This window comes from Calypte anna, chromosome 15 (genome assembly GCF_003957555.1).
Source record: "Calypte anna isolate BGI_N300 chromosome 15, bCalAnn1_v1.p, whole genome shotgun sequence".
Lineage (NCBI taxonomy): Eukaryota > Metazoa > Chordata > Aves > Apodiformes > Trochilidae > Calypte > Calypte anna.
In genome coordinates, this window is record NC_044261.1 from 3,932,688 (window position 1) to 3,954,959 (window position 22,272).

General features: G+C 41.0%; 1 protein-coding gene across 1 annotated transcript in view; it reads left to right on the plus strand.

Annotated features, from left to right (window-relative positions):
- TMEM132B (transmembrane protein 132B) overlaps positions 1-22,272 on the plus strand; it is a 209,615-nt gene that overhangs the window by 175,237 nt on the left and 12,106 nt on the right. The window contains exon 5 of the mRNA XM_030460487.1: positions 3,085-3,228. Coding sequence (XP_030316347.1) covers positions 3,085-3,228 — 144 coding nt within the window. The remainder of the gene's footprint in view (positions 1-3,084; positions 3,229-22,272) is intronic.

Sequence of the window (22,272 nt, forward strand, 5' to 3'; positions counted from 1 at the left end):
TTCATTGAAGGTTTTGGTCAAAATCTTGCAACCGAAACCTTTGACAAAAGAAAGAGGAAGAGATTCCTGGTGTTCACTTGGAACCTTGCAGTGTCAGCAGCTGGAGGTTTGTGCTGGTGATCCCTGGGTGTTGTTCCAGCTGTTTCACTGATGTTGTGTCATGTGGGAGCACTTGCCTGTGTAAATCCCCATTATTGCCTCTCTCTACATTTCAGATGCTGTTAGAAACAACCATCACAAGTAACTTAACTTCAGCAACATTTTTTTAATGCAGTAAACCCTATCATGAAGATATGAAGCAAGCCTAATAGGATCTAGATGAAATGCTACTTGCTGAAAAGACACTGAAAAAAATAGTCTGGTTCTAAATCTAAAGGACAGTCAATTAGTTCAGTTCTGCCTTCATATTTCTTCCTCACAGGTAATATTTTTTTCAGTTTATAAATAGCCAGCTTTTAAAAAGGTCTTTACACAGCCTATTATACTCGTGTAACACTCAGCTCAGGCATCAGGTACTTGAAATATTGATTTATATTGTAGAATTGCTTACCAGAGAAGTGCAGGTTTTGTGCAGCAGCAGCAGGTAATTAGCAGGGTGAGTCCCTGTACACACCTGGAAGGAGGGAGGGCTCAGGACAGAGCTTGTCTCCAGATTACGATGAGCCTATTTCAGAACACCCACAAACAGTGGGGTGCTGAGGTGTCTCTTCTAAGACTTCTTCTCTCATGCTCATCTTCACAGGGAATATAGCAAACGCATGCAAATGTCTTTGTAAACCTTTTGTTATTCTTCAAAGCATCTAAGTCTGACAGACTGAGTAGCACTTAGAGTTAAAAGGAAGATGGAGGTTTTGTTTATCCTTTGTCACACACAGGAGGGGTCAACATGAGGAGGTGATACAGTGAACAGAGCAAGAACCAAAGAAAAAATTAGTAGTGGCCTGTTGAGAAACTGATTCCAAGTCCACCGAAGTCAAAAGAATAAGCCTTTCATCTGTGACTCAGTGGGGCTTTGAATGAGGCTGTAATTTGATACAAGTGCAAGTAGAGAGGGGGTTTGGAAGTAGAACTAGTTCTGTGATCATTGTTTATACCCTGGCTAAAATACTGTTTCCCCTGATGCACTGAAGAGACTGATGTTGAAAAAAAGGTTTAGAAATACTGTGCTGGCAAACTGGTTTTGGGAGGATTTTGAAACAGGATAACCATGTCTTCACTGGATATCTGGCACCTGATTATATTGGGTTGATAGTCTGGGCCTTATTTGCTGTCGGTTTGGTGAAATTTAATTACCTCTTCTCTAACATACTTGTAAATGAATGACCCTCAGTTTCTCTTTGTCTTATACAGCCTCTTTCCACCCAAGGTGCCTTGAATTGTTTTCTTTCACCTGGCAGCAAATTTTCTTCTCAGTTGTGTTCAAACCTCAGTCTTTGTAAAAGTTGTACAGTTGCTCTTTCACGCTTCATGTTCATCACATCCTTCTCTCTTTCCCAGTGTCCCCCCCTCATGGATAGCAGCTGGTTATAAATAAGCCCATTCAGCACAAACAAACACTAGGCAGTCATTTACTGTGTAAAACATCTGGTTTGTGCCTTACAGAGAATAGAACAAAGACAGGGTATTTATTTCCTGAGGTATTATTCAGAAAAGCATCTCTATTCAGGACAACACTTAAACACATGCTTAAATCACATTGAAGTTTAAGTGTCAAGTTGAGCACATACTTTTAGTGCTGTTCTGAACAGAAATGGACTTGAGTACATGCTTAAAGGCTTTTCTGGAACATGACTGCCCATAAAGCTCTAGTAGACTATATCAGTTAGCTGGCACTGGTGTTATTAGTACTTCAACTTATTTAATTCAGGGTGCTTTTTGTAGAAGTTTCTGAATATTGATTAATAATACATCTTAGTTGCAAGTATTTATTGGTCTTCTCCAGCTGTCCCTAGCTTGTGGTCAATGCCCATTATTTTCTATCAATCTAGCTAGCAGACAGAAGCAAATGATAGTGCATATATCTCCCTATGCAAGCTGCCATCAAATTTTTCACTGAAATCCATTTCTCCTTCCACCAATTCTAATAATGGAATTCAAAGTTAGATTAGTTGGAACCAACTTTTTTTTTTTTCCACAACTGGCAAAGCAATTAGTTTTATGGAAGTTGAAAAATGAAAAGCAGATTGATTCAAAGCAGTATTTCCTATCACAGGCTTTTCTGAGAAGTCTGAACTGAATCCCTGGGAAAGGCCATATCATTCCTTGCCCCACATGGATGGCAGGATTTGGGTCTGCAGTGGCTGAAGCAGTCAAGCTGCTCTGCAGGCCTTTGGAGGCTGCTCCCCTGCCTCCTGCATATCTGCTAATGCAAGGCAGGCACCTCTGTAGCAGCTCATTTGGAGTAATTAATCAAGCTGCAACCATACTGAGACACAGAGGAAGGCTGTGTTAATGGAGTCATTAGAGTGTCAGTTCTGTGAATTTGTCAGGATTAGAGATAAATGTGATAAGATATCTCTAGGTGGGATTTTGATGGGGAAAGATTTAAAAAAATGCACATAGATGGCATCTCTTGGTTTGCAATACCCTGCCTCATAATCAGTTTTTCTCACCATGTATTTATGACCTGAAAAAGGGAAAATAGTCACCTCACAGCACTGTTAACTGGAGCAGTGAGGAAGAAAAGCTGTTACTGGAATACTTGGTAATGAGTACCCAAATCTCTAGCATGATTTGGGGCAAAGGGATGAGAAGGGCTGCTGACAACCCTTGGAAATCATAAATGAATAGAGCTGGGGTTCTGCCTTAGCACATGACTGTGTTACAGATTTCATTGCCACAACAGCCAGACCTGTAAATGGGCTCAAAAAGAGAAAATCCCCATGGTTCAAGATGCAACCATGCATGGTTTAAAAATTGGTTAAACCACTGTCTGCAGGGAGGTTAAAGGGTGCGTGCAAGGAAGGGTGTGATTGCTGCTACATCCCTGGCAGGGGTTTGGTTCCTCCCTCTCTCCCCTGCAGCCTTCTTATGGATTTATGCTTCCCTAATGCTCATCCCTCATCTCTGTTTGTGTGCATACAGGACACTGAGGTCCTTAACACGGCCATTCTGACGGGCAAAACGGTGTCTGTTCCAGTCAAGGTGGTTGCTGTGGAGGAGGATGGGTCTGTGGTTGATGTTTCTGAGTCTACTGAGTGCAAATCGGCCGATGAAGACGTCATCAAGGTAAGGCACAGACCTGAGGGGACAATGGGGCTTCTACTGTGTGATGTTTGGTCTCCAGAGGTTGTGCAGGGTTGGAACGTTTCCACAGAGTGACCCAGAGCCCTTTGCGCTGGTGGTTTCTATGTAGAGAGAGGGCCAGGGATGCTGAGAGAGAAGTCCTCATCTTCCTCTGCTGGCCATCCATGCTGATGAGAAAGTGTGTGCTGCCTGGTTCATCCCAGCTGGGAAATGTCCCCACAGAGAGATCTTTGGTCTTGTGTGGCTTTTCTGCATCCATTATTCAACAGCAATAACACAGCACATTGTAACAGTGTACAGCAGGGTTTCCTTCATGCTTCTGACTGAATCTCCTGCTTTCCAGCCAGGAATTTCTTGCAAGTTAAGATACTGAACTGTGCCAAAGTCTGGAGGATCATGACAGAGAATAGAAAATAACAACCATCTTGCAAAAATCCTTAAATTAAGGGTTGGGAAATTTTAAACAGTGTTGTGTTTTGCTTTTCTCTTTAAATAATATGTTCAGCTAGCTCTCTCCCTGTGACATTGAGATGGAAGTAGTGTTAATGTAACATCATCAAGACATTGAGTGCCTGACTTTTGACACCACTGCTTGGCTTTCAGCTTTTAGCTCACTATTATTTGTAGGCACAACAGAGTTCCTTTTGTATAATTTTAGATGAGGAAAAAAAATAATAACATTTTCTTTTTCTGGAAATCAAATTTCCTTAAAAGTCCTTATCAGAAGGAGTGTGAATTAATATCTTCATTTATGACTAACTTAATTGTCAAAGGAAAAGATTATCTTGGTAAATTTTGCTTTTTTGTTTGTTTGGTTGGTTTGGTTTGGTTTTGTTGTTTTTTTTTTATTTTTTGTAGTGACTAAGTTGGGTATAAATCAAGGCTTTGTTTGACTGCTCTGTGAAATTATTTAGGTATCAAATCACTGAGAGAAGAGAATGTTTCTGGGACTCCTTCCCAGATCTGGTACCCAGCTCTAATATATTGATTTAATGAACAAACAGAGAGGAGTGAATGTGGCCTTCACTGAGTTCATCTTGCCTTATCCTGGTTATATAAAATGGGAGTGGTGTGTTTTTATGAGAAAATCCCAGCATCCTTATAACAGATTGCAGTCACAAATTACTGAGAGGTGCTCTCAGACCCAATGCTGTTTAGGCATAATTTTGTAACTGGAAATTTATGCAAGATTGACTCCATAACAATTAATTAGCTAAGTTAAGATTTAGTATAAGGTTTATGTGCCTATATTTTTTCAGAAAAATGCATATTGTCTTTACAAGATCCTTTGGTAAAGTCAATATTGACTTTGCTTCCAAATTTGTGTTGCTTTTTCTATGTAGGTTGTACTGCTAAACCCTCTAATAAGAGCTGTCAGGCATTTTGGATGTGATTGCCTAATCTTAAGCTTCTTTTCACTGCTAATTTTGCCTTTATTGTTTCTTTGTAGTTGGAGACATATTCATATTCTTTTGGGCAGAACTAAGTGTTGCATTCTTAACCTTTTATTTCTGTTTAATAGTTAATTATTTAATACACAATTAAAGAGACAATTCTTTGATCACTGCTGTGACACCATTATTTTCACTTAAGACACAATGAATTGAAGCTAGTTGAAAGAAAAAAAAGACTTTGGCCCAGACTGTTATGTTTCTATAGCAAACATGCTTATCTGGGCAGCTACCTAGGTGTGACATTGATTGAAATACTACTCAGAGATGGTAAAATAGATCATGATGTACAAATATTGTATTTGTAGGCCAGTGAATCTTTGCTATCCTAAGCCATTTATTCCCTCAGCCTAAAAGCTTAATAGCTTCCCCACAAGAGAATATTTCAATCCCCATTTTTCTAAGCCTACCTGATTAGCAGTAAATACACCTATTTACTTTTTTGACTTTGCATTTCCTGACCCTAGCAAGACTTGATCCTCAAAGGAATCTCACAGGTAAACTTGCTCAGGTCAGCTTCAGTCCCTGGTCTCTACAGTTGCTGGTCCCTACAGCTGGACATCAGTTGCAGTACTGAGCAGCCATGGTTGATGGAAAAGTTACTGTGAGTCAGTGAACCTCTTGTGCTTATTCCATTATTGCAAAGGAATATTTAAGGCTGTTGGTATTTGAGTGAAGAGCTTGGCTTTATGATTAAGGCTCTGAAATGCTTCTCAGCATTAATTTCCATATCTCTTGCTGATTTCCTGTGAGTAAATCACTCATTCCCCTTGGAATTTCGCTTCCTTATCTGCTAACAAGGTGGAGTAATACATCCTTTTCCCAGCCTCAGCCTGCCTTATGTACTTCCTGAAACTCCTTATCTTCACTAGAGTCTCAATAACTTCAGTGGTGGTCTGCCTCAGACTTCCTTGAAGGACTTCTCTGCCAGTGTCCTGCTTTTCCTTCAAACCACAGCTAAATAAGGATGTGAAGCTAAGAGGAAAGAGGTACTGGAAATGATAGACTTTATCCATAAATTATTCAGCTGCCCCGTGGTGATGGGCAGTGCACTGAGAGGTAAAGGAGCTGCAGGCATGGTGGGGTAAACCTTGCTGGTGTGTTGGACTATGGGGCCTCATGTGGGCAAAAAAAGGTTTGGATTTGGGGCTTTGGAAGAATCAATCTTTACAGTTGCTTAGAATCTCCAAGGTCCATGAAGTCCTTTTTCTTCCCTACAAAAGTGATTTCATATAAAAAATTCTGAAATCACTGTAGTGGTCATAAACTTCATGCAAAAAGTGAGGACAATATAAAGAGAGCTTCTTAGTCCAAATGTTTCTCCTCCTGGTGTATAAATGAAAGGGAGTTGGCTGCCCAAAGAGTTGACTCTTAGATTAGTCATATTTTCATGTCTTTTGCAAGTTGCACAGAAACTCCCTGGTGGTTCAGATTACTCACATTACTCTCTGCAGTGATTCAGATGGCTTCCATGGAGTTACAGCATGGACTAATTCAGCCTAAGTTTTTGTAACACAAAGGCCCTCAATTGAGCAGGAGGAAGTCAAAGGGCCTCATCCTGCCCATTTCTGCCCACATGTAAAATGCAGTAGGAACAGACCTCATGTGCCCAGGCACACAGCAAGAACAATGCTGCTACAATAATATACCATGAGCTCCATCCCTGTGAGAATGCCCTTTTCTTGTTAGTTTGCTCAAGGAAAGCACTTCAGTGAGTTATTTTTTACCTTTTCATAGTTCCCTCTGTAATTATAATGAAAGTAAAATTCAAACCATTCCTTCCCCCTACTTTTCTAACATAAACCTTATCTTGAACTCTCTATAATTAGTGTTAAAACAGTAGAAGACCTAATTTTCCTAGCAACAGCCAGGTAGGCTTTATCTAATGTGCAGTAGAAGTAGTGTAAGACAGGCAGAAGGGATGATTGCTGAAACAGACTGAAGCTGAGGAAGGTTCTTTCCTTTTCCAGACAAAAAAGCAGATGAGTGACTTAGGACTTCATTCAATAACACTGGGCACAGTGATCACTGACCCCAGCACAGTAACTGCTGCAAGGAACCATGGGGAAAAACAGGAGAAAAGAAAAGGATACTGATGTTCTCCAGTGTAGATGACAGTGAATGTTGGGGAACAATTCCTTGCTTCAGACTCATAGGACAGTTTAGGACAAAAGCACCTGCCTAGAGATGTTAAATACCCTTATTTATGCAGGAGCTCTGAAAACAATGCCAGAGCTTGTGATTTGCAAGTTCTGCAACTGCTTCACCATTAAATATGTGATCAAAAGTGTAATGTTCTTGTACACAAAGTGGAGCTAGTCTTACTTCTCCATATATCATTTTTTTGAGTACCTATCACTAGGTTACCTAAAGGCTTTATTTTGTGGTCACTCACGCAGAAATTAGCTCATGCCAGGAGTCCAGACTCCTTGTGGAAGCAGTGAAAATGCTCTCTACTTGTTTATATGATGGATTTACTTTGGTACCTGTTGGTTTATTACACAATTCATTTTTGAACTAGATCTTATTTTTTAAGTGTTTTGGTTTGTTGTTTTTTTTTCCCCTCTGGTGCTGCTGTATGGTTCAAGATTGACAGCCCTTAGAGCCTTAACCACTCTGTCTTGCCCCAGAAGAGGGGACAGTTTGGGCTGTGGGAGGCAGCTGTTACAACTAGAAATCTTTTGAAGTGAGAATATTTAATGTGCTGAGTCTGTCTCCACGTCCATGCTGTCCTGTTAATCTCACCTGATTAGTGCCAGTGAGTCAGTATCATCAGCTCCATGAAATCAGCTGTTAAGAGCCTCAAGTCACTGCCAGCTTCATCTCCATAGGTTTGGGGGCTGGGAGGTGAGCGATTCTGCAGTTCATTACAAAGCCCCTGAAATGATGACTCCCCTGGTGCCTGACAGAGGCAAGAGGTTTATGGCACTGGAGCATTCCTCAGCTGAACAGAAGGATTGCTTAGGTGGTGGGAATCCTGCTTGTGACTCAGGAGTTGTAGTTTATTTCTCTGCTTTGCTCCAGTCCTCCTCTGTGGAGCTGCTGCTCTCTGTCTCAGTAGCACCACAGTGATGATAAGGATCCTCCTGATCCAGTAGGATTTATTGGCATGAAAACTTTTGAAGATTGTGCACCCTGTCTTTGGTATCTGTCAGCAGGTATGCCTAAGCTAGAGCAATAATTAAATGCCACTGAGCTGTTTGCAGTTCATCAAACTTATAAATGAGATTTCTAGACTTTTTTGGCCAAAAAAAGCCCCTCTGTTTGTCCCCACCCAAAGTTCATCTTTATGAGTCATACGAGAGAGGCAGGAGAGTACAGCAAATCTCTCTACAATATGTTGACTGTTGAATTAAGGATTTTGGTTCCTGCTGAAATATCAGAGGTTCTGACATTCAGGTCACCAGATTCTGCTAATTAGCTCTCTAGCTAGACAAAGCATGATCAGAAAAAAGTAACAGAGCCACTTACTGCATATTAAAGATTTATCTTAAAACACATTTGTTACACAGCAATATGTTGAAATCTATATTGTTTTATGATCGTGCCAAGCTAAAACCTTGGTCTCCAATCATATTTGCACACAAACCAGCTCTGTGTGTAGCAATAACGATGCCAATGAGGCAATCTCACAAAATCACATATTGAGGAATTAATATTCTGTACACAGTACACATTGTACACAGTTTATAGCAAAATATATGTGTGTGTCTTCCTGAATCTATTTTTAAACACACACAGTCTTCAAAGCCAGCTTGAGAAAACAGTGTTTTGTCTGGGAGAGGATCCGCTAGGAACAGACCATGCTGACATATGCAATTACACAGATTTCGGCAGAGATGCTTATGGTGTCTTCCAAGGGACCAGCTGCTGCTTCAGAGGAAGAAAACAATTCTATGGCTTAGCATTTGGCTGCTCTGAGAGCTGAAATGCAAAGGGCATGGATCCCAGTCCTGGGAAACCATCATTAGCCTGAACCACCTCATTGCTTAGGATAAACTCTTAGTATTTTATACTAAGTATAAATAACTCGGTCCAGGCTCAACAAAAGCAAATGTAACAATAAGTAGTTGTTAGGAGAAAATGACAAAATTCTGAAGCCTTTTCCCTCCAAGTTCTGTAGGAAATTAACTCTATGAACTTTAGTGCTGCTGGCCATGAACATATTTTAACTGTGGATGTATGGACCTCATGGATTCCAAGGCTTTTATATCTCCTGAACTATTATTCTGACTGGACAAACTAATTCACATTCCCATTGTCATCAAAACCCCTGTGGCCAAAATATGCTCTCAGCTAAAGTCATGCAACTATGTGAAAGGCACTGGAGTGATAGGGGTGTTCCAGAGGGTGACATTTACTCCTTCGGAAAGTAAAAACCACCATTAGCTCATAGCTACAGGGCAAGAAAAGTCTTTATCTTCTGTCCTCTTCACTGATGTGATAGCTGAGAGAACTGGGCAGCAAATGATGCTTTCTGGATGGCATAACATCCCTTTTTAAGTAAGCAGTAGTGTTTTGAGCACCAGAAAAGTCCATTTAAAAAGTACACACAATGCTGAATCCTTCAGCCCCCAGGCAGACTTTATTTCCAGGGAACATTGTGCTGAGGCAGCTTGGCAGTGACTGGTGTGCTCAGTAACCAAACCTCTGCATTCCCCTGGCCCCGTGGGTCACAGTCAGGTTTTGAAGGCATCCTGAGTATAAATTTTTGTGGTTTAACACACCTGTGCTTTAGTAATGTGCTCTGAGATGCACTCCCTTGAGATACATAATTGGAGCTGAGGATGGAGATGATGAGGCTGACACACCACTGTCATTTTAAAGTGCAGTTAATTTGTTTGACATAAAAAGCACCTACCATTAACAGTAACCAGCTCCCTTTCTCCTCTCTGGAAGAAGGCATTTTTTTTGTTCTTGCTATTTTTTAAAATATTAATATCTTTTCTTTCTCATCATCGGAATTGGAAATAAGAATGAAAGCTATTTTGATTTTCATCATAGGAATAGAAACAAGAGGAGAAATAGTATCTAGCTAGACAGATCTGTATGTTTGTATATCAGGAATGGGGTGTACCTGGGATTTTGAGAAGAACTGGGAAAAATCAAGCCTTAAAGAATACCAGTTAGCTGCTGGATTAATGAATTGGACTACTTACTAAACAAGGATGAAAGAACAAAGTAAAGTTATAAATTTTTTTTTCCCTTTGCATGGAGTACAGGGAATGGCAGGGATGCACTAGGGTGTGGCTCTTCTTTCAGTTGTGTTTCACAGTATAATGAGAGTGCCCATCATCTCCTTGCTTTGTTGTGACATTCCACAGGCACAGTGAACAGTGGTCTGATCTGGGGGTGCAAGTGCTGAGCCCCTGCTCTGCTTTTCAAAACAAGCCCAAAATGAAAGTCTCTGGTGGTGACTGACAGGTTCTGTGGGTGACTGATCCCTGGGGAAGGTGTCCTGAGACCCAGTGTTTGTAATTAGCAGAGGGAGGTGTAGTGTCCAGCAGTGACTGCTGAGTGTGGGTGGTAAGGTCAGTGAGGAGAAAGGTTCCCCAAACACACCTGCCACGTTTAGAGGTGAAATGCTCCACTTTGCTTTGTCCACTCAAACTAAGGGAATGTCAGAACCTGTGCTCTGGCCAGTGCATGAGTGACACTGCAAAGGTGGCACAGTCAGATCTATACTAGAGATCTAGATGTATGTATAGCTGTGTATAAACTCCATGTGATAGCCATATCAGATATCAAGGCTGTTAAATATACATTTACTTCACTGAAGAAGGTTTGGATGTTTATTTCTGCTGGATGCATTATTTGTAGAGTGCTGACAATGTACTCAACCCTGTATAAAAGTGGTGGGCACACAGTGCCTACCCTACAGGTCTCACAGCTGAACAAGAGTTACTGCTACAATATAGGCATTCTGGGTGGTAATCCTCTATTGAGGTACCTGTAGAAATACCCCATGCAGCTCAGCAGTGAGGAGGGGAATGACATTACCCAGGGAAAGGAGAATGGAGATTGCCCAGCAGGACTGCTAGCAGAGGGGAGTAGAGCTGCATTATCAGACATTGTAAGTTCCTAGCAGGAAATGCTATCTCCTATTTATGTGCTTTATTTATTTGCTCTTTTCCAATTGCTGCTTCTGGGATTATTGTTTGGCTTTAATTTGCGACCCCTCTTCAATGGCTTTCAGGTTTTCTTCTGAAAATACAAGAGAAAATCCTCAAGATACACAGTTTGTCTTTAGATCTTTTACGCTCAACATTATCCACTGCAGAGCAAAATTAATGTATGCCCTTCCTTATTGTTTTCCTACTAAATTCATTTTTTTCCATAGAAACTCAGCAAGCACCAATTTTCCAAGTGAGTTTTTAATCGTCCAAGCTCAGTGTGATTACATTTTTCCAATCTAGTTGCCATTTGATGCAATCAGCATTTCAGAATACAATGATTTTTATTCCCTCCCCACCCCCCCCCCCCAAACTGAATGCTTTATGGCCAGCTGATAACATTTGGCTGCAAAGGAACATAAAATACTGATAGTGCTGTGTGAAATAACACGACCTTTGTTTGGGTGAGGTCTTCCCCAGCCAGGTGCATGAAGGTGATGTGAAATGGTTTCATAAGATGGGGCACAAAGAAATTTATTATTCTGCTACTAAGAGCATAGGAGGGAAGGAAGGAGAAGACAGGAACGCAGTGTGCTGAAGTATTTCTCACTACTGGAATGCTTGCTTTGAAAGGGCCTTTCAAAAGTACATGTTGCCAGGGGAGATTTGCTCTCTACATCTTTTATTGCCACCCCACAAATGAAAGATTTCAATACACCAATACTGGATAACTGCAGACTTACACAGTCCCTGCCAGGCAGAAGCTGTAGGATTCTAGATTTCCCCAACTTGTAGTGAATTTAGCATGAGGCATTATCAGTGTAAAATCAGAAAAACTTTCCTTGGAGTAAATGCTCAACTGCTGTGTTTTTAAGCACATCTTGTGCACTCTGAATACCAAACAAACACTGGCAAAATTACCCAGGGAAGATCAGGACCCAGGTACCAAAAGTGAGAGTAAAGTAACACTGAAGCAAACAAAGGGCAGCAGGGAAGCAGCGACTGCAAATATGGGGCTGCATTTTAATGAGAGCAGACTGCCAGGCTTGTTTCTCTTTATCCTACACCACCTCCTGAGGTAACCTCCTCCTGCAGAGGTCTAGGGATGGCTTTTTGTCCCCTCATGCAGCATAACGTGGACAAAACCACATGGGTGCAGCTGGATCCTAAATAATTGCATTTAACCATGGTGAGATGGAGGAGATCCACCCAGCACCACTGCAGTGCAGAGCTGAGACACTGGGAGGCTTCACTTCTATTTTTTTTAAAATAAAGCAAATGCTCACAATTTATGGATGTTTCCCAATATTCTCTTTGGATATCACGTGACTATAACTGCTTAAGTTACAGCTTGTTTGTTTTTCACAATGCTCTTGGTGAATATGGTTGTCTAAAGTCTAGTAGACAGCCATTTGCTAGGACCTTCTGTTCTCAGAGAACTTGACAGCGTGGCTTGTTTAATCGCCTTATGTTATTATTGATATTTTCATCTTGGGTAACTAATTTTGCTGAGGAAAAAATATATTATTGCCAACTTTGATCCCCTTAATTCTTGTAAGAAAATGCCTCCAGCTGTGGTCCATTTGAGGAATACATGGATTCTTTTGTAGAGGAGGAGAAGGCTGCTGACATTGTGTGAGTGTCCCTGGGTCAGGATGGGAAGGGATCCTATTTAGTGAGACTCAAGAGATTTTGAAGGTGGCTGCTGCTGCCTGCCTTTCACATAATTATTTTTCTGTCTGTCACTGGAAATTCAGAAAAAGCTGCAGCAAGCTCAGGGAAAAGCCTGATGTACCTAAAAAGGAAGGTGATTCTAAAAGAAGGCTAGGATGAGACTGAAATACAAGGGGGAAACCAAGAAAAAGAAATGTAAGGTATCCTGAAAAGCAGGAATGTGATCAGATGAAATGGACTACAGATGGGCAAAGTAGAATCTGCACAAGGACTGCCCTTGATGCTGAATTAGGAAGTGCAAATGCCCTGCACTGAACAGGAGTGACCTACACCAGCTGCAGACTGTCATGTTAGGCAACAAGGAAGGCAGCAAAGTGTGGAAAAGCAAATGTCTTGCTACCAAAAAAGGGTGCACTTACAGGTTAAATCAATAGGAGTACATCTATGACCTACATAAAACATGAGACTTTAATATAGAGTTATTCCAGTAAACAGAATGGAATAGCTTTGGTAGCCACAAACTGGCTTCAGAGATGCCTGTTGGGGGCAGATTTTGTGCTATAAGGATGAGACTAGTGGCAGACAGACAAAATTTCCTTTAATCTCAACAGCTTTCCCCTCCTTGAACATTTGGAGTATTTGCATTTAGGGACCACACTGAAAGACCACCTTAGGTGTTGAGATTTCCTCAGGTACAGGGGAGAACAGCTCCCTTGTGGACCACAGGCTTCTGTGCACATGTAGCAAACCTTTTTTTGAGACACTGACTGTCCAGTTCTTAAATGTCTCAAAAGGGTCACCTTAGGCATCCACCACCAACCTAAGTGAAGAGGAGGTGGGGGTCCCAGTCTCTTAAGCCCCTTTTGAAAATGAGAAGCCACATAGATATGAGCTTTAAGAGCTTAAAGGGACAAAACCAAAAGAGACCTGAAAAGAAACAGCTGAAAGGAACTGCTGAAAGGGAAGAATATGGAATCTATTAGTGAATAAGGTGAATGGACAGGGAAAAAAAGCATGGCTATTGGCAGGAGGTATAGTTAAAAATCCCAAGCAAAACCTCACTAATCCCTCCTTTGCCACAAAAGTGGGAGATCGATGCAAGAAACTATTTGAAGGCTTCTGGATGAAATTGGAAATGAAACCACAGAGGTGGAGATGACAGCTATCCTATCACAGTGTCCAAAGTGCACTTCCAGCATGAACATTGTAAAGAAAATAAATCCATGTGATGTCAGCTGAAAAGCCAGTATTAAGAAGACTCCAAAATCAGTGGAGAGGTAACGTGAGTTTCTTAAAGAGAAACAAGGCCAAATCTAATGAGACTTCAGTGCTGGTTTTCACAGGGAACACAAAACCACAGATGAGCTGTGGAAGGGATGCCTGGGCTACAGTCTTTGTTGTGCAGGGTTTGTGTTCTGCTTGGGCAGAAATTGTGGCAGCCATAGGACTGGAATACATTGTCTCTGCTTTATTTGACTGAACTTGGAAGGAAGTGTCTCCAGAGAACACTGGTACAATAGAAAAATTATGTATTAATTAAAAAAAAAAAAAAAGAGATCTGTGCTTCACATGAACTTGTTATTTTGGGTGCTTTTGTAGCTATAGCAAACTAGTGGATGAAGTCAGATAAAACCTAGGATTTTATGTGAAAGTTTTTGTATTTGTGCATGGAATATCTCACACCTGGACTGCCCCTCTCTGGTTGTTCATCTAATCATATTCCACTGAGAAAGCCTGCTTGGAACTGGCATTTTGACTAAAATTCATATAAAATCTCTGCTAGCTGTAAACTAACTCAGGTCACAGACACAGCACAAAATTCATCTTGGGCTGACTGATCCAAGCCTCCAATACAGGTAACACATGGGGAACTGTAATACATTTTACCAAAATCCAGGCTAACAAAGTACATCTCAATCAGGTACAGCTGCCAGTGCTGTCAACCTGCTTTGTATTCACATTGCCTAGTTAGTTTATTTCCATTTTGCTTTCCCTGCCTCTTCTTCCAAGGGTTTTTGAACATAGACTTTCCTTACCCCTTTTTCTAGGGATTTTTAACAAAGCACCAGCTCTCTCCTGCAGCCTGATACAGTCTGATGAAGCAGTCAGGCTGCTTCTATGCTGTATCCATCACAGTTGCTTTAAACAAACCCACATTTCCTGAGACCAGACCAGGAGCTTTTAGGGAATGTTTGGGTGATTAGGCAAACGTGGCTTCATGAAAGAAATATAAAGAAATAGATGTGACCAAGACAATCTTCTCCTGGCTTGCTCATCCTGTGTTTATACTGCTGATTGAACAGACTTCCATTTAAACCCATAATGCACCTTTTGCCTTTCTGGTTAGGGAAGACAAATTGTAGCTGATAGTAAGAGAGTCAGGCAGCTTCATATGCTTTTTGTATGCCAGCATTTAGGATATATATTTTATGCTGGATGTGGCTTTTACTTATACATGTCTTGTGATGAAAGGGATGGGTCAAACTTTGAGAAAAGAAAGAAACCTTTTTGTTGTGTTCCTATGCTTTTTTACATTCTTTGACTGTAGTATATTTTTTTTTCTGTAGCTACACAGCCCTAAGGGAAGATGTTAAAAAAACGAAACCAAAAGAGGAAAAATCCAAAAGTACAGCAGAAAACTTATGGCAGCTCTCTGCAGTTTGTCACTTATCTTTCATGCATGAGTTAGGAGGGATATTTTTGCCCAGATTCAATTGAGGAACTGAAGAGCTTTACAAATCTGTCTTGGCATTTAGCTAGAATTCATAAAAGTACATGCACTGGGGCTGTACATGGGAGGGAGACTGACAGGAAGAACATTCATTTGTAGCTGGATTTTAACAGGGTCTTATGTGGGAGAGACAAGGTCAGTCCACTCAGGTCATACGGGCTTTGGAGCAAAGTTGATCCAGTAAAGAGAACAACAGAGGAGTCAGGTAGTGCTATGCTGGGTTTTTCTGATAAGTGCTGTCTGTAAGTTAAAATCAATAGCAAACAGTTGATTTTGATAGGTCATGGTTTCTGAAGAGCTTTGTGGAAAAAGGTAAATTTTATGTCATCCAAAATGTAGACATTTGTTCTCACTGTGATTAGCCAGTTCTAAAAACTTCTCAAAAGAGAAAACTCTGTGGTGTGTCAGTCTTGTAGCCCTTAGGTCTGCAGCCCCCAGCACAATCTTTCAGCTGGGATGTCTGAGAGCTTTGGACCTGGCAACCCTGGGCCTGGACCTGCCCAGAAGCTCAGGACTTCTCTTCTGGGTGAGGATTACTGCAGTCCCTTCTTGGTAAAAACAAGGGTTATGACAGTTACCTCTGTGCCACTGAGATGGCAAGGAGAGTTCTAGAAAACAATAGCATTCCATGACTTGTGGCAGGTGTGCATCTGCTGAAGTGCATATTTAGGAAGTAAAATGTAGGGCAGGATCATCCCTTGCAGTGCCCTTTCCTTAATACTGTCCTTTGCCCACAGTGGAAGACACTTCAAGGTCAGAAGCTAAAGCATGATAATAAAAGAGGGGAAAAGAGTGGGAGGTGACAGCAGATGTCAGCAGCCACTTAGTCCTGCAGACCCTTTTGACAGAGAGCACTTACACCATTGGGGCATGTCAATGAAAGAGCATTTCCATCTTCAGTCCAACAGATTCATTGGCATCAGTGCAGCAGGCAAACATCTGTACTACAATTGCACCAGGAATTTTCTGCTCTGCACAGACACTCTAGCCGAGATGTGTTCCTTTCCCCTGTGTTGGAGTTGGGGTTTATTGACACAACAGAAGTAAAACAACAGTCAGCAACAAAGCAGACTTCACCCTGAGTGTTCTCTCTAAATGGGGCTCTTCCTACAGGATTTGTTCTGTTCCACTCTGCTTCTTCCTGCACCAGAGGGAAAATTCACTCCTCTCCTGTTCCAGTTGGCAAACACAAAGGCAGCTGCTCCTGTCATCAGATCAGATTTTCATTCTTGTAACTCATGAGCTATCTGTAAACCCCCCTGTGACTCAGAAGCAATGAAATTGCTGTCCCTGTGTGAGTGACAAAAGGGGAGCTTTGCTCCAAGGCACCCTCTGGCTCAGATCCCTCTGATCCCACAGAAGCTGTTCCCTCCATCCTTGAGCTTCCGCATCTTTTTTACTCTTGATTTCTCCTCCTGGTCTGGCAAGAAACCTTAGCTAGGAGTAGGAGGACTTGTAGGTTTGCAGCTGTCAGGAACAGGAGGTTACAGGGGGGACTCTTTTCAAGGGATTCAGGTGCCTAAGGTGCAGCTTATCTACATATGGTATAGGAATTCCTTTGAATTTATGTGCAGCTTTTTAGTTTCTAAGTTGAGTTTATGTCACATCTGAAGCATGCCATCTTAAGAATGATCTTAGATCTCCTTATATACTGAAGCAAATCCAGCACTTTGCATTAAGGCATTAAGCTAAGTCTCATGTTTGTGTCATTCTGACATAAAGGAGAGAGAGGAATACTTTGTGGGAATAGATCTGCTGTGTCATTCAGTCACTTCCTGACAATTTCAAGAGCCCTGATACTGTACACTTGAATGGAAATCTGGCTGTGTTTTTGATACACTAAGACTTTACCCACAAACCATCCTGGAAAGTGACAACACTGGCTAAAAATCATGTTCAGAATACTTTTGAGGCCCTTTTGTGACTATCTGTATTTTCAGCCTTTAGAGAGTCCATATTTTTATACTGTTTTAGTATCCACTACAGCTAGATGCTTTTTTTTTAATTTGAAAAAAAAAAACAAACTTTAGTTTTCACAGGACTGCCATGATTGTAGGAATGGAAATTTTCATAGAAAACACCGAGTATCTTAAATGTTGTGCTAAAATTGCAAGTATTAGCAAGACTGTAGTGTATGCAGTACAACAGGATGCCTAGAAGTTGTTTTCCCATCTTGTATATGCAAGGAACTTGCACTATCTTTTATACTTTTTAATTTGATTATTTGAATTGCATTAATCCATGTCTCTTGGCTTTTTGCATTTACTGAATTACTCCTTTCTAATGCCAACCTTCTGCATCATCCTACATTAGATGAATAAAATGGTCTAATATGGTTTAGTCTCATAAGACCAGAGAGGGAAGGTAATTTTTTAGGAAAACAATTTTGTTGAAGCACTTGGCTGAATGAATACAGTTTAAGGTCTGTTTTTGTTGTGTTTGCTGCCTAAATGTCCCTTTTTCATTTTTTTTAACTAATTAATGAATTATTTGTTGCTCAGAGACTAGCTGGGGAGACTTTTGGATGCTGATGTGCTAATATCTAGGTATAGGACCTATATAGAGTTTTTTGTAAAATAAAAGTGTACTGCTGTGTATTAAAACCTTTTTTGGATTTTTTTCCTAATTGATCCTTTGGGATAAACATTGTGTATTCTTTTCTTACTGGAAGAAGATTAAAGACTAGATCAGTGTGGCTAATATTCCTGACAACACATTACTCTTATTACTATAGTAAGTTCACAAGCTTTATTACTTGGCTGTCTAGACTTTTTCTGGGCTTGTGGCTTTATGGTGCTGTTGTAGTTGCCATGTATTCAAATTACATTCAGGGGAAGTGGTGCAGCCATCCTTCTGTGGAAAAAGCAGCACATGTTGTGGCATCTATGAAATATCTGTGGGAGATGAGGAAATCTGGAGGTGAGGTGAGTTCTCCAGGTATATGATGAAAGCAGCAGAAACAGAGGAGCTGGTTAATTTCAGCAGTTATAACTGACCTGATGGGTTTTTTTCAAGTTCACATTCCTTAGAAACATCTATTTCCCCTGTTCAAATTTCATTGGAAAAACTGAAGGCTACACAATACATGAAATGGAATGAATATGCATGTAATCGAGTCTTTTTATTCTAATTTCATGGAGTCTTAGATCTTAAATTTCAGTCACAGGGATTAATGCCATAAATCATGGGCACTAAGTTTACTAAGTACACAGAAGATTACTTTTAATGCCCATTATTTTACAAAGAACTACAGTGGAACTGAAGTGTGTTACATCTGCCTCTCTCTTACTTTTCTCAGTGCTGTGTAAATTATTCTGTGACCCTATAACCCCACTTGTGTGAGTGACTCAAGTGGGAAAATAAAAAAGGGGAAAAATACCTCCTTAGTTTATAGCTGAAACATATGTGTTAGTTTCACCTAATTAGCACTTTTCACAGAACAGGTTCAGTGTTTGCAGTTAGACTTGGTGCAAGAAAAAGGTGGCACCATATGCTGGGGTTTCACCAGACAAACAGCTCTCAAGCCCTTTTGGGATACCAGCTGATGAATATGAAGCAGGTGGATTCTTACTTAAACTCACAAGTGTTGGTGATGCCTGATCTGCAGACTTTTAAGGATCAAATATATTAAAGCAAAAGCCACATCAGGCAAGCACGTGATTAGAATTTTTGCTGACAAAATCCTTTATCTTAGTGGGAAGAATGCAGATGCTTGTCTAGAGATAAGCATGCCTGTCTGGGAGGGATGTTAGCCCAAAAGACCTACTGCATCATGGTGACAAAGCAAGTAGAAGCTATGCTGACTTGCATACTAGATTGCTTAAAAGAAACATAAATTCATGGAACAAGAATAGTGCTGGCAAAATCAATTGCAAATGGACAAGAAAAGAGGAGATCATGGTCTGAGCTCTTGTTCATGTGTTATCTTTATCAACAGAAGTAGTGGTTGAATGGAAAAACAAAAAACAAAACAAAACAATGTTCCTGAAGCTCCCCCCAAACACAAACTGTGCTGAGATCTACACGAGGAAGGCTCCATGTGCACCTGCTTGTCTGCACCCTGGCAGTGGGACTGCAACCCTATCAAGGGATAATGGCAGTTTGTCCAAACAACTTGAAGTATGATATACCAAAAAACTACAGACTCTGAAAAAACACTGCCTAAAAATCTCCCTGTTCCAAGCTTGTGCCACAATTGGCTGTCATTGCACTAGACAGTGAAGTCTTCCCATCCTTTAAAACTCCTGGTCTGAGGCCAGTAAATGAGTAGAAAGTCATTTTCTTCAACGAGTGTTGGATCAAAGCTAAAAAAGACATACTGTATCCCCTACCAGTTACATCCCTTTTTGCTTTCACACATCAAAGTAGATTCTCATCTGCTTTCTTAGCCAGTTGTACGAATATCTGTGATAAGACCAATAGCAACACAGCCACCATGATCTTTTAGTTCCTGGTATCAAACATCACTTCTTGTGCAGGGGAGCTGACATGCCTGATGGATCAAGCACTGTCTGTTCCAGGTCCTGTGAACAAAGGCTCTTATCTTCCTAAGACACCAGCATCTTAGAATGGCCAGTGATTTCTTTTTCTTAATCTGCATATAGTAATGATAATTCAGCAAGGAGCACAGAAACAATAACTTAATTCTGCCAGAATTCATTTGCTTGGTTTTCATACAAAATATGCAGTTAAAAGCTGACCTGATCAGCCAAGGAACTTGGTACATGGAGGAGAGAACATTTTGGCGGCCACAACGTAGTGCTATTAGCTGCCCCCCAGTCACTTTCAGGACTCAGTTTACATAATCAGTAAGAAAGAAATGCCAGAGCATCTGCCCTTCCCAACAGCTGCACCACTGTGCTGGATGGGCAGCAGTTATTACTGAGCAGTGGGCTGGAGTCTGAAAGCAAACCCACCTTCTCTGGTCCTCCCCTTCCAACCTGTGCACCCACCAAAATTATCATCTCCTGTGGGAACACCCCTGCACGGCGTGATGGGGAGGGAATGAGAGCAGCTGCTCTGCACCTGGGACTGCAATCCTGGCAGATCTCATATGTTGTTTAATAAATTTTTGCATAGATCAACAGTTTTTGAATAGTCCCCACCTCAGTACAGCAGGGTTTTTACATTCTCATTGTACATTCATGGATCGTTGCACCTTTTTGAAGCCACAGCAATTTTCTCTATTGTTGAACCAAAATGTTAATGTCTGCCATGCTGTCCTTCCCTCTAGTTCAGTTCAGTGCATTTCAATGGGGGTTAAAAGGTAAAATCACTATAAAACTTCAAATACTCATTCACATCATTAGAAGTGATACCTACACTCATCTTCCTCCTCACCCAGTATTGCTGCTTCTCTTTGTCAGTAGTGTTAAATAGTGACATCTACAGAGAAAATGAAGAGGCTTCTTCAATAAAACAATAGGGTATCAGTAACTATTGAGCTAATTGCTCCTGAGCTGCTATTAAATGGTGTCACATTGTCCAAGTGGAGCTCTGTGCATCTCTCTAATTTATGATCCCCTCCATAAGGCTCTGGCTCAGCCCATCAGGTTTCTCTGGTCTCTTGAACACACAGCACTTCAGTTTATTATCTGGTTTTCCAAATTTTTGGTTTCCTAGACAAAGGGTTTTCCTTTCAATTCTGCTTCTAACATCTTTTGAGCCTAAGTATAGATTGCATTTTGTGTTTCATATCCCTGCCATTAGTAGTTTTCAGAATAGGCCCAGTCTGGCAAACAAAGTTGAAGATATTTTGTCTCTTTCTGGATCTGTAATGGTGGTCAGTAATCTGTAATTTCCCAAAGGGATTAATTCCTGTGGTTGTGGAAATCTCCACTCATGTAGTTAATATCTGACTTGCAAACATCTAAAACTCTGGCCTTTGATGCGTGATCATCCTCCACTTAATTCAATTGGATTTCAGCAGTTTTCAGCAGTTTTAAGATCAAATCTTTAGGTAATGAAAAAGAAGAGCAAATATCTGAAAACAGCAGACCCAATACTGTGGCTGACAGCTGCTGTGGCTGGGCTGTTGTTACAGTGCTGTGGACACTGAACAAACTTTCTTGCCCCAATTCAAACGTCCCCAGACAACAGGATTAGGGATACCTCTTGTTTTGGAGTAGAAGTATGTGGTTGTCTTCTCAGTAAATGTTGGAATTTAAAACTACTTAAGAGGAATAGCATTAGAAATGCTTTGGATTATCTTGACATATTTTAGTTTCTAAATTTTTCTTCCATGAAAGCTGGTAGTGTCGGGGGGGAATAATTACATTTGTATTTGTAAGTATAGCTATAGGACTGCATTGAATTATGAAGTTTTTATACTGTTTCCATCTAACATTATTCTTCACTGATCACATGAAAAGCAAACAAACCGAACACATGGGACAGGAAATATTTGATTTAAACTCCTGCTATTGCAATAGCACTTTCTGATTTTTTAGGCAGTGGATGTGGGCAGTAACAGAATAGTTAGAAAAGAGCATGGCAGTTACATTTTTGCTGTTTGCTCACTGTGTAGTGTTTGTAGGAGAGATTTAACTGCATTTCCCCTCGTCCTCCCCTTGGAACCAGCAGCTCAAAAGAAATCCATGCCTTAAGTCACCTTCCAAAGTAACTCTGCCTGTGTCTCCCTGCTGCATCAGAGCTCACCCCCTGGCAAACTTGAGAGTTTTCTGCTGTAAACAGGCAGGCACCCCCCAGACCCCACCAGCAGTTCCCCTTCCAGCAGCATGAGCTGCTTCTGGCAGTCAGTGTGAGCAAAAAAGTGAGGAGCAGACTTAAAAGGTGAGAAAGTGAAGGGGGAGATTGGCAGTAGGCCACCAGCCAGAGAGTACAACTGGGACTGAGTCCCCAAAGCTCAATGTGTGTTTCTCATTCCCTCTGCTCTTTGAAGGAGTGTCAGAGTGCTGTCAGCATGAAATCACATCTCCTGTCTGAGACCTGGATGAAATTAATTATTTTTCCTGAGTCTGGAGTAGATCCCCAGTGAAACAGAAGCATTGGGCATTTTCTATACATGCTCTAGCTCTGGTTTCTATACGTGCTCCAG